At 36.3% G+C, this 13,335-nt stretch overlaps 1 protein-coding gene across 1 annotated transcript in view; it reads right to left on the reverse strand.

Moving 5' to 3' along the window:
- Window positions 1–12,182, reverse strand: part of OTOG (otogelin) — a 103,182-nt gene extending 91,000 nt beyond the window's left edge. The window contains exons 1-7 of the mRNA XM_058161526.1: window positions 12,070–12,182; window positions 10,906–10,960; window positions 6,219–6,309; window positions 3,314–3,412; window positions 2,830–2,984; window positions 2,053–2,171; window positions 84–289 (exon numbers count right to left, since the gene is read on the reverse strand). Of these exons, the coding sequence (XP_058017509.1) occupies window positions 84–289; window positions 2,053–2,171; window positions 2,830–2,984; window positions 3,314–3,412; window positions 6,219–6,309; window positions 10,906–10,960; window positions 12,070–12,182 (838 nt within the window). The remainder of the gene's footprint in view (window positions 1–83; window positions 290–2,052; window positions 2,172–2,829; window positions 2,985–3,313; window positions 3,413–6,218; window positions 6,310–10,905; window positions 10,961–12,069) is intronic.
- Between the last annotated feature and the right edge of the window lie 1,153 nt (window positions 12,183–13,335).

A 13,335-nucleotide genomic window follows, 5' to 3' on the forward strand; every position in this document is an offset into this window, starting at 1 on the left:
TTTCCTTGGATATATTTATAAAGGACTGCACATAGAATAAATATATACTGAGAGCAAACATTAGAATTCAAGTAAATATTCACCATAACTTGTGGAAAGCTCATCTTGCAGAATGGCATTGTTGTTACCACACAGTCCATGTGTTTTGCCCAAGTAATCAGGAGCCATCTTAATATAAACAGCAGATACTCCATCCCAAGCTAAAGAGAATGCGTACTGATGTCTAACAATGACATATCCAGCTACTTTTTGAATATGTAATTTTCCTATGGTATACGGTAATTGTATTCTAGGAAAAAGAACAAACATCATCATAAAGAAAGGAACATAGGTTTTTTTTTCAAATGCTACTAAAGCAGGGGTCTCCAGCGTTGGCAACTTTAAGACTTGTGGACTTCAACTCTGGCTGAGGAACTTTGGGAGTTGAAGTCCACAAGTCTTAAGGTTGCCAACATTGGAGACCCCGGTACTAAAATAAGTCCCATTTTCAGCTTTGTAGTTTTATAATAGCCAATGAAAATGAAACAAAATTACTGCCTTCAAGTGCACAGATCTTATTATTGGGTCATGTTCCTATTAATGGAGAATAAAGACACCTTTTTGTGATGAATTTGTTAGAAACAGTATTCTTAACATTGCTTAGGGAACAATCTTAACTGGTTTTGAATAGTTATGTTTCTTGTGAGAAGAAGGGCTTGGTGAAAAAGTGTGGAAAGTAAGCAGAGGAGTTCAGTTGCCGTGAGAAAAGGCAGCATGGGCCAGAGATATGCCTGGGATCCATAGAATGGAAATATTTCAAAGAGATCGTGTTGCAATTGCTACAGTCTGCTTGGAAATATAAGTTTACATTTTTCTAGATCAGGGGTCTCCAACCTTTGCAACTTTAAGACTTGTGGACCAACTCCCAGAGTTCCTCAGCCAGCTTTGCTTTAATGCCATTGGAATTAAAGGTGCTTTGCTGGCTGAGGATCTCTGGGAGTTAAAGACTACAAGTCTTAAAGTTGCTAAGGTTGGAGACCCCTGTTCTAGATTTTTTTTTTCCCGGTTGGCAATAAAGATGCATTTCTGAAACCCTTTCTTAAATTGGTCAGCTGTGTAGCTTTTAACAGATCAGGTGAAAATATCCCTGTAATTCCAGAAACACCCGATAGTCAGCAGAAAGTTATAGGATCATGATGGCGAACCTATGGCACGTGTGCCACAGGTGGCATGCATAGCCATATCAGTGGGCACGCCGGCTCAGCTCCAGCGGGCATGCACATGCCAGCCAGCTGATTTTCGGGCCTTCTGGGCCCACCAAAAGTAGGGAAACAAGTTGTTTCCTTCCTCTGGAGGGCCTGCGGGTGGTGGGGAAGGCCCGTTTTTCTTTCTCACCTGGCTCCAGATCCTCTCTATGCATCTAGGAAAGGTGAAAATAGCCTTCCCCAGGCTCTCTGGAGGCACAAAACGACCTGTTTCCCAACTTCTGGTTGGACAGGAAATGATGTTTTTTGCTGTCCCCAGCCTCCAGAGACTCCTAGAGTGGCTCTGGAGGCTGGGGACAGCAAAAAATGTACTTCCTGTCCAACCGGAAGTTGGAAAAGTGATCATTTCGGACCTATGGAGGGCTCCAAGGGGGTGGGGAAGGCTTTTTTCGCCCTCCCCAGATGCATAGGGAGGACCTGGAGCCAGGTGAGAAAGGAAAATGGGCCTACTGGGCCATTGCGTGCCAGGAGCGTGGGGGGAGGGCGGTTGCGCATGCAGGCGGAGGGCGGGGCGCATAGAATTATGGGTGTGGGCACACATGTCTGCGAACCTTACCCCCACCCCCACCCCATCCTGGCACATGATGGCAAAAAGGTTAGCCATCACTGTTTTATACATATTATGCATCACATATTGATCTCAATTGCATAATGAATTATAAAGTATTCACTATACATGGTCCAGAGGAATGAAACTGGTCTATATTTAGAAATTACAAAGAATACTTAAATATGCAATGTTAAAATAATAGTGCAGGTAAAAATACCAAGGAACATGAGAACATACAGGTACATTTGTTTAACTTACCCAATACCTTTGTAGGTAACCTCACTACTTAATCTGATTTCTTCTTCTCCAGAAAAATATAAGCTAACGGATCGTTTACAGGAATATGGAAAAGAACTGCATTCTGGATCATTATGGATCTGCAAAAAAAAAACAAGTGAGAGAATAATTTTAAGAAAAATTAGATTACAATTTTCATACAACTTCAGAGATAGGATCCAAAATAACATTGAAATTATAAACATTAGCTCAATGCCTGTATCTTAATTATTGCTAAATTGATTATTAGCTTGATACCACATTTGGTAACAACTCTATTACCCCCAAATACGAAACAGTACATAAAAGTGAAGCTTGGAACATTTAGGTTCAGTCAAGATCCTTTGGAACTTTATTAAGCTGGGATCTCTGCAGCCTTCAACATTTGCATGAAAATGTTTAATTACTCTCCAATTGAACCTGCTCCCAAATCTCTGCCAAACTTAGAAAGATTTTCATGACCACAAATCATGATGCATAGGGAGTTTATAAGAGTAAGAGGTATTAACTTTTTTCACCCTCATGCACAGAAAAGCATTTCATATGGGTTCATGAAATCTCAATCAAGCAGCAACAGAAAAAAACAGAATCATCCATCATACACCCCTATTCTTTCTGACATTCTCTGAAACAGATCATGTCAGAAGTGTCATATTATGCAAGTAAGCCATCTACTAGAATAACTAGTTAATTCATAAAGCCCAGATTTGAAGAAAACAACTATACTACACAATACCCCTTCATTCTTATTTCACTTACTTGTATGGAAAAACTCTGTTCATCTAATTCATTCTGCCTGACAAGAACATATGTAGATTTCCCAGAGAAAAAATAGTAAAGTCCATCAAAGGTTTCATAATGATATTGTCCCCATGTTCGACAAATGTTGTCTCGTTCTGTTCCCATGTTATGTACTACAGCAAAAGAAGAGGGAAAGAATCATTCAGAAGCAATACTACTCTTGGCTTAACTTGGATCCAAGAAAGTGATGACTGTAAACATATAGCCAGAAGGCCGGAAATATTTATTTTCACAATATGCGTTGTAATATATAGCACTTATGGTTGTTGAGATTCCATTTCTTCTTCAGAATATGACCTGAAAGCTACAAACTACAGATTTGTGCCTTTGGGGGAATTGTGTTGATTCTGAGAATAAGTCTATCAATCATGTTAAATGATATTTCTGCATCTTAGACCATTCTAGGTAAAACAGGTAACATAAAATGATATCGTCTCCTTACCTATCTGACATCTTGATCCAGTTGCGTTATATCGACTACAGTTGCACATTTTCCAGTGTACACATTCACCTCCATTGAAGCATGCAAATAAACCTAAATCTATTTTTTTTAAAAAAAAAATAATAACATGCAATAATTTTGTTACAAGTTACATATATTCTAACTGGGTAGTTTCATGAAAACAAATCATTAGAATGTACCATACCTAATGTTAGAAATCTTCTCAGCTAATAATTATACTTTATGGTATTTTATTCTATATGACAATGATTTCTGAATATACATTAAGAGGGCTTGTCCCAAAGATGCTTTTTCAAGACGCAACTGGACTTTCTGTTTTTTCTTTGAAGATGTTTCACTTGTCATCCAAGAACTGAAGAAGCTTTTTGGATGAGAAGCAAAATGTCTTCAAAGAAAAAAAAGAAAGTCCAGTTGCCTCTTGAAAAAGCACCTTTGGGACAACCATGACCTGGATGATTGAGAATCTCCACAAACATTAAGACTTTAAATCAGTGTACTTTGGATAAATGTTAGACATTGCAGTAATATTCCATCAAAGTAGAAACTATATTAGATCAAATTACATCGAAGGCATTCCCAGAATTATTTCAAGTGACCTCCATTTATTGACCTACTATTGATTTAGATGAGACTCAGTTCTTTAAATACTTGATGTGATCGAGTTAAACTTAATAAAACTGGGGAATAGTTTTTTGTTATTCTTGGGAACAGTCAGCTTCCCAGTAATTAAACACCTGCTAATTTCCATAACCAAATAAAAATAACATTCAGCAATTGTCAAGGCCATTTACTATACTTTGAGGACAGCAGTTCAAAAGTTCAGTTACAGGCTATTTTCCATATCGTTTTTTTCTTGTAATGTTTTTGTTCCCTGTTTTGACTCAACACCTGTTTCTGCAAGAGCCTAGCTTACCATGTCAGTTCAGCAGAATTTTAATAGAAATAGTATTCTTGATTAAATAATTCCTCCAGCTAGAGGTCTCCAGCTAGACTGAATGTCAGGCTTTCCAGGTAAAGACTGGAAACATGAATAGATGAGCTAAGTCTACTTTACTATAAGGCTACATTAACAGAATCCTTCAAAATACAAAGTTCCCACCCATCACTTTTAACTGCTAGACCCATTAGTTCCTTCCTAAGTTTCTTTCTTTGACTATTAAACAATTGCAAGTTCCTGCGTCTTTTGTCTGATGGTTTCCTAGGCAGCATCTCCTCTTCCCTTTCCTCCAGGTTATCCATGCATTCCATTACCTTGTAGGTCTTTATATACTTCTCACCTCACTTTTTCCCCTTCCTTTTCATCTTTGGGCTTTTATAAAAATTTTCTTCCCTTCCCCTTTTCCGCCCTCTGATATACAATTATTATTTTTATAAAGCAACAGGAGCAAAATCTCCTGTTCTGCTATCGTGGGCATAACATCATACGACATAGTTTTTTGTAATTCTGAACAAAATAAAAATGGATAGGCTTTTTCAGGAAATAAAACAGCTTTTTTCCCACCCTTTTTCCTATTTGAGGTAGCTTTACTTAGCTTCATAAAAGCCATTTATATACATTCTTAGTGCTTGCCAAGACCCTGCACTTCCCACATTTGAAGGAGAGAATTCTTTTAACTAAGAAATATGAAACGAATCAGATTACAGGGTATTTATTATTCTTTGCAAGCTGAGAACTTCCATTTTTGTAAAGAAACAAACAGCATTTGCAAAAAAAAAAGTACTATATCCTCATGGTCAAAGATAATACATAAATTAAAATATATAAACTGGCAGTCTACTCGATTTAATCACAATAATAATTTGGAGATAATAGTATGTATAATAAGTAAGAAGTAGTATATACAATATATAAGGAATAAGGGAACCACAAAATTAAATATGTGAATATGTGGGGGGGGACACACAAACTGTGGATATACACCAATACGGAACTATTGTAAAATGGAAACTTTTTGTTTGTTTGTTTTTTTAAAGAAAATAATAAATTATTTCACTAGTTCTGCAATTATTTATATCCTTTTTTAACAATATTTATAAGCCTCCTTAAACCTTATAGACAAGAGGTGTCAAACCAGATGTGTCATGCACAGGCCACACCCACCCCAGCTCCTCGAAGGCAAAAAACTTAATGCTATGTCACATGACACCAACATGACCAGATGAGTTTGATACATGTGCTGTAGACTCAGGACAATGAATAATGTTTTTAAATATCTAAATACAGTCAAAATAATAAATTGAGTATCTAAGAAAGTTGCCAGAAATAAACCTTGCTATAATAGTATCAATTTATCTTGCTTCTACTGTCCATTGGTACATTTATAATTCTGCTTCATTTTATTTATTTATTTATTTATTTATTTATTCAAATTTATATACCGCCCTATCTCCCGAAGGACTCAGGGCGGTGTACAGGCATTTAAAAGACATATAAATTCATAAGTTGGGAGCCACCACTGAAAAGGTCTGTCACTTGATACATTCTTCATGAACTTCAGGAAGAGCTGGGGACTCTCAAAAGGCCATCCACAAATGCCCACATATGCTGGGGGCCATCACTGAAAAAATGCATTACCTGGTATACAGTCCATAAACCTCAGAAAGCGCTGGAAAACCTCAACAGGCCATTGACAAACAAATTGATGAAATGTTTTATAATGTAGGTAATAATCAACACTTCAAATTAAGTCAGGAAGCCTACTGATAACCAATAAGGCATCAAAATTTATGTTATTCTACAAGGATGGCTGCTGAATGTTGTGCCTTGTAAGTTCAGCTTTGAAAAATATTCAAACAATTTTTGGTAAGGAAATTAGATTTAATTTACTGCAATAAGGTTCATCATAATGATTTTAAAAATTTACAAATAGTTTGGGAAGCTTACTTGATGAATCACAGAATATGTTACGGAATCTTCTTTCCCTGTATGAAGATACTGTGGTAGAGGAAGAACTATAAGATGAAAATCCAGATACCTGCAATAAAAAAAAAACTATTAATTTGAAATAACCTATAATTGTCCATTATTCATACATGTAAATGTATTAGGAAAATGTACAGTGATTAAAAAAGCTGTGATACAATATTATTTTCTTGCAAATTAAAATATTGCAGTATAGTACAATGCAAAATCTTAAGTCCTCAAAAATATGTTTTATTGAACCCTTACAGAACATATTTACTGTAGTTGCACAATCATGGTGCCATCTATGTCACTGGAGTTATTTCTTCACTTTTATCCCCTCCTAATTGGACTTATATGCATTAGAATCTGTTTGGTACCACTCACTTAATTTCAATTTTTTTTGAAAATTTCAAAAATTGGGGGTTTTGTGGGTTTATTTTTTTTTTAGTAATAAGAATCCTTCTTGCATCCCCTAGTCTAACCTGGCCTTGCAAAAAGATACAACCGTGGTGATTTGTTTAATGACTGTGACAAAAATAGTCATAAAATTGGGCACAATCCACTTAATAGTCACAGTGGTTATCCACAGAAGTTCTTGTCTGATGAGTTGGTCCTGGTCAGTAAACTTCATTAAAGGTTGTCAGAAACAACAACATGCTGTATGTATTTTGTCCTTGATCAATCAAGCAACTTTATATTCTTTCCCTTGGATTTTAACACTCTTGATCTTTAATTCCTTAAATGATATCCCAGAATTTATTTGCATTTTCTCTTTGTCTCTTCCCAGAAATCCTTCAAACTTTAACCAGCCTCTTTTGTAAATCCAAAGTCAGAAAATTATCCAAATCGCTCTACTAATTTGTTGCAATTGCAATTGCAATTAGACTTATATACTGCTTCACAGTGCTTTACAGCCCTCTCTAAGCAGCTTGTAAGAGTCAGCATATTGCGCCCAACAATCTGGGTCCTCATTTTACCCACCTCGGAAGGATGGAAAGCTGAGTCAACCTTAAGCCTGGTGAGATTCAAACTGCCAAATTGCAAGCAGCCGGCAGTCAACAGAGGTAACCTGCAGTACTGCATTCTAACCACTGTGCCACCATGGCTCTTGTTATTTATTGTTGTTATTTGTATATTCCTTTTGATTATTAAGACATGAGTGCATTTCATTTGTATGTCCAGTGTAACATCTTTTTCCATATCATTCTTATGTCATTTTTAAATCCACATTCAGCCTCAGTCTCAGTACTGTCCTGTAAAACTTGTTTTTCTTCTATAACCTCTTTTAAATCTGGTTTATCTACAATAGCAGACAATCTTAAGATTAACTTCTTAGTCCAGTGCTTCCAAATATCCTTGAATTCATCCAAAGTAAAGTATTTCGCTTCATTTTATATTTAGAAGTCAAATTTAAGTTTTCTTCTCCTTGAATTAATTAATATTTAGCTCTTTCTGGTTCCCTCTAGTGTCCACATATAGGAATATCATCTTATCATGTTTTTTTCTTATAATTAATTTCAAAATTATTTCAAATCCCTCTAGATTCTTAATCTATTTATAGCTTTCTGAAATAAAAATTCTAAGCACCATGTTGCTGTTTATTCCAATCCCATTTTAATTTTAAAGTCCATAATCTTGTACTTAAAAACTTCTTTCTCCAATGATTAGAAAGAAGCTCACCCAGTGAATGTTACAAAACTGGCCAATCTGAAAATGTATAATAGTTAAAAAAGTAATTAAAGTGCAGTTCCAAAAGTTATTTAGAAATAAGATTCTGCTTTATGTCAGTATAGATTATGTTAATGACTGTGAGCTTTATAGTACTTTCAGCCATGAGTTGACTGCATAAATCTTGATTCCTGAGGAGCAGCTGTCTGCAGCTGTGGGCAATCTTATGATTTCTTTTTCTAGAGAGATTGAAAGTGGACAGAATTCAACTTCTGGTTATCAATCTCTGCTGCAACATTGTCCCCACTCCATATCCTCACATGAAGCTTGTAGAAGAAAGAGGGACTTTTTCTCAGGCTCAGGTCCAGGAGAAACTGGCTATGAGAGTACAAGTCCTTACCAACATGGAATGGATGCTGCTACCAGCATGTAAGCTATACTTAATGCAATGAGAGTGAAAGAATCATGAGAAGACCAACTGATATTGAATATTTGGGTGGCTTTGGGGAATGAGGGGAAGAGAAGCTGCCTCATAGACAATCAGGCAAGAGAAGTCAACGCCCAGTAGCTTAAGGGTCAGAGAAAGATGTTTTGAAGGGATCTGTCTAATGGATCAAGCAATTAAAAGTGGCAGCAGGAAGTCTGTACTTTCAGACTTGCACGATAATATTACTGTAGCCTTATAATAAAGTAGAATTAATTTATCTAGTCCTGTTTCCTATCTGCTTTACCTGGGAGGGTTGGCATCAGTACAAAGATATGAAATGATAAAGCTGCTGAGATGCTCCCTAACAGTTCTGGTTTATTAACACAGGAGAAAGTCATCATCACTGCCAAAGAAAGAATGGACAAAAAGGATGGATACACCCATTTTAGAACCATTATGTTTGCAACACTCTTCTGATTTATTCAGGGTGAGTGAGAAACTGCTCTATAGTGTGATAGTATCAATATGAATCCAAGGAAATGTCTTTTATCTGGCCTTGCCATGACTAATTTTAGCCAGGTATACAAATAGAGGGGCAGTGCCGTAACTCAAACATGAATGTGTTACATTCCACTATGATTTCTGCAATATCCTTTGAAAGCTTCTCTAATGTGGTTCCTCTTAATTGTGAAGGATGTCCACTCAGGAAATGTTTTCCTAAAAGAAGTCTAAATACGTCCCTGCAAGATTCTCACTGAGCAAGCTATGTATGAATATTCTTGCATTGTTTTATTCGTGATGTTCTACAAAACAGTACCGGTGAGCACCATGAAAAAATTTGCAATAACTAGAATAATGCAGTGGGAAGGTTGTGATATTGAATTACTGACTCTAACCCTATAATCAATTTAGCCCTTATTGGTTACATATTTATCTGAGATTTCCTATCTTTTTGAAATATTCAAAGGATTATTCATTACTGTTAATGTTCGTAGAAATTTAATCGCAGTAACTTGGCTTTAATAATATTCAGAACATTTCTTTAATACCTGTCAAATATTTTCCATGTATTCTGAGTGATTTAATTAAGATCAATAGCCTGAAGATAAGGCAAAAAAAAGAAGCCACTTCCAGTTCTTTTTTTAAAAAACACAGATTTACTGCCAGTTGATTTAATTTCCTGTGTGTATTTTGTATAATATTTTTCTGTCTACTGAACTTTTCAGTAACAAAAAAATTGGAGAGAAACAAGACAGAATCTGAATTCAGGGGAGTTAAATAGGCTATACAAAATAAAAAACTGAATAGATTTTATTTTTTTTGTGCAAATGTTATGAATGGTTTTGTTTTTTGTTTTTTTTCTTCTCACTTTCAATGAATATATTTAAACTAATAAAGTACAATAAGTTAAAACAATGTATTTTAATTGTTTTATTCTTATTGTAAACATCTGCAAAATTCAATAGCAGGGGAAGCAATGTAGAAATACTATACATTAAATAATAAATGCACTTTTATAAAATGTAGCCAAACTATTAGGAATTTGGTTTAATAAGTATTCACTAACTGGGAATTAAAGGAAAGAAACCAAGATACATATTGTCTATTGTCAAATATCACTCCTAAACTTCTGAATGAGGCCTAAATGCTAAACAAGCCTTCTCTCAATTAAAAACATGAGATATATTTTAGTGATTATTTTTAGACAAACTATTAAATGATAATACTGGATCATTTCCAATAACTCATCCTGATGTTTATTTTCTTATTCTTGTTTCCTTGCTTGTAATAAAACTGATGATATTTTATTCCATTTTAAAATTTAATAATCAAAGTCTGGCGAAGCAAGAAAAACACCTAAGGCCATATTGCTTTGCATTATTGTAAATAGGATTGAAAGAATGATTACCATGTGATTACCACATTATACATTTTGTTATAAATGTTATAAAATAAAGTTTATAGAATCTAATTCATTGTTATAATTGTAAATTTATAAAATGGACCAAAAATTCAAACCTACTTATTCTTTGTAATGTTTTATTAATTTCAGAACAGCTAGACTTTTGAGGAAAAATACATTTTAAGTATGATGTATTATTAAATATATGTAGTAATAATTGCTTCTAAAGTGATATACTCATTTTTTTCTTGAATCTGTTAAATCAGTTGTATGACATATTCATATATTTTAATACATTTCTTTCATTCAAAATATAGAAAGGGGAAGCATTTTGCTTAATGCCGAGTGCATAAATGACCCGATCATGCCATTCCAAAAAAAGAACAGAGGTCAAGGCACTTCCTAGCAAATATATCTATTGATGAAAGAAAAACCCTTTTTGAATTGCAAAGTTATCTATAACGCAAGTTTTTTTTCTCTCAATCCTGACAAAAATGCAATTAGTAAAGATATTCAGATCAGGAGTTCAAAAACTCAGTGTTGAAAGATTGAAGGGAAATAATCATAGGATTGTAAAGTTACATTCAGGATAAGCTAGCCTTGGAATTATTCATTCTATCACACCAACTTTTACAAGTCTAAAAACAGCTGCAGAGTTGGTGCCTTACCTGATCACTGAGGACACTAGGATCTCGTTTCTGAGGAACCGCACTGCTGTCATTCCTAAGGAAGAAAAGAACAAGGCTGGATTTGTTGAGCAGAGGTAATCTGCACCTTTCTTACTCATGCAGAACTTAGGAAAGCTGCACCTCCACTCAATTTGAGGCCTCCTAACTGAATCAGTAGACAAAAAAAAAATGGAATTTAAGGGGTGCCCCTTAATTCTTGATGCTGCAGAAAATAAAGCCCTGCCTTTGAGAGTTTCGATTGCTACTGTTTAGTCAGCGATAACGAATTCCTTTATTTTTTTTTAGTGTCTTTTTAGAAATTCTGTTTTTTCTTTAGATTACCTAAGGAACTTTAACTTACTTTTAAAGGAAGTAAGAGTATCCTTCTCTTCTGAAGTTGATGTTGAATATTTTAATACGTTTTAAATTTTATTGGTAGAAATGCTGCGTTTATACCTTGGTGAAAACTTTCCTGGGAGATTGAGTACCCCATATTCCAACCACAAAATCATTTCTTGGGGGGGAAAAATCCTTCTATCCAAATTACTTCTGCAGAAAAATGATTTTATTTAACTATATTTATATTCATTTTCTTACATTTTCATATATTTTCCAAAGAATTCCATACTTTTCAGTATTTAGCACATCCAAACATTTTTTACATTTTTCAATGGCTCATCTATAAAATTCTACAGGATGCTAAATCGTTATGAAATAGTTATTTTAAATTCCCTCTCTTAGCCTGCAAACTATATATAAATATAATTATCATATATTATTAGCCTATGATTATCGGATATCTAAAACCTTGTTACTGTTAAGACTATTTTTTATTTCATAGATCAGAACACATTTCTTTAGAAACATTCAATCTGTGACTAGTTTATGCAATTTTAAGTCACTATTTATGTAAATATAGTTTTCTATATAAGCCTCCTTGATTGATTCACAGAACATGAATCAGATGAACCAGGCTACATCTTTACTTAGACATGAAGAATTCAATGGGACTTTCCCCCCAAACGTTGCCGGAAAAGTGTATTTTGGTCCATATTAAATCATATTCATCCTTGGACTTCAAAGCTTGCAGAAAATGCTTTATGGATTTTCCGCAATGGTTCATAGCTTCCTTTGTATAGATTTTGACTGTTGCCCCTCTTTCACCTTAAATACATCTCTGAAAATTTCAGCACAACACAAAATGATGTTCCCTGACTGGTATTCTCAGAATGTTTGGAGCCTTCAACTTTCATAATTCCTAGCATTATTGGAGTCATCGTCTAACACCTGTAGAAAGTCTTAATAGAGTTGTGACAAGGCTTGATAAACTTTCCAAAACAGAACCACATTCCTGAAACAAAACACACACAGGATGGACCAGGCCTGTCCTGAGCATTCACAGGGTCAAAGCACGGGAGGAGAATCTCATTATTTTACCCATCACGAGGATGCCACAGACTCTTCCCTCCATGGAACTGCGTTCTTGCAAAGCAACTCTTAAAGGTAGCAAAGAAGAATGCCTCCTGGTCCAGAGACGATGGACCAGACGGCGAGTGGCCCGCCAGATGCAAAAAAAAAGACAGAAAGGAGTACAGTACCGGCTTACCTTGAGAGCCCGGAAACCGCACGCGGGGTCAGTTGCGCTTCCACGCCCCGCCAGATCAACCCTGCAAAAGAAGAATAGACGCGATTGAACCAAGTGGAAAGTACCTTCGCGGGGGGTTCTTTCACCTGCTACCCAAGGAATCGGCCCCCCGGCTCTCCTAAATTCATCACCCCACGCCTCAGGATCGCTGGGAGCCGAAATCACGCCTGCCCGGAAAGCCCACGATTTCTGCAACTCACCGTGAATAAGCAACGCGCGAAGAAGCGCTCTGAGACGCCCAGAGCGCGGCTCCATGTGGGCGTCGCGGCGAGAAGCTTCAGAAACGGCTGCTGGAGCCTGGGAGGAGGAGGAGGAGGCGGAGGGCGCTTGGTCCGCTTTCCCACGGCTAGAGAAGGTCTCCGCGCCCAGGAGCGCGTCCGGCTGCTGGGCGGGGGAAGGCGAGGGGCGGGCCCGCTGCCTGCCTCGCTTTACCTTCTTCCCGAACTTCTGTTCTCCGCTTGAAGGTGAAGGTGACCGCAGCAGCAACCGCCAGACTGGGCGCTTGGGGACGCCACACTAATTAACATAATTTTGCCCTCTCTGGAAGCCCCTTCCCGGTCCTATTTGCAGACAGCATGCCTAGACTTCAAAAGGGAACTCATCAACTAAGGAGATTTCTGATTGAGAAACTTTTGTACGGTTAGGAGAAGAGAAATGAAACAACAGCAAAAAAAAAACAACCCTTCTCTTTGTTAAGTACACTTTGTTAAGTAACTGGATTCAGTAGAAGCATTGTTTTTCATTGTCTCTCGAAATGGTTTGCCATTGTTTCTTTCCTAGGTCTG

Source organism: Ahaetulla prasina, chromosome 1, assembly GCF_028640845.1.
Source record: "Ahaetulla prasina isolate Xishuangbanna chromosome 1, ASM2864084v1, whole genome shotgun sequence".
Lineage (NCBI taxonomy): Eukaryota > Metazoa > Chordata > Lepidosauria > Squamata > Colubridae > Ahaetulla > Ahaetulla prasina.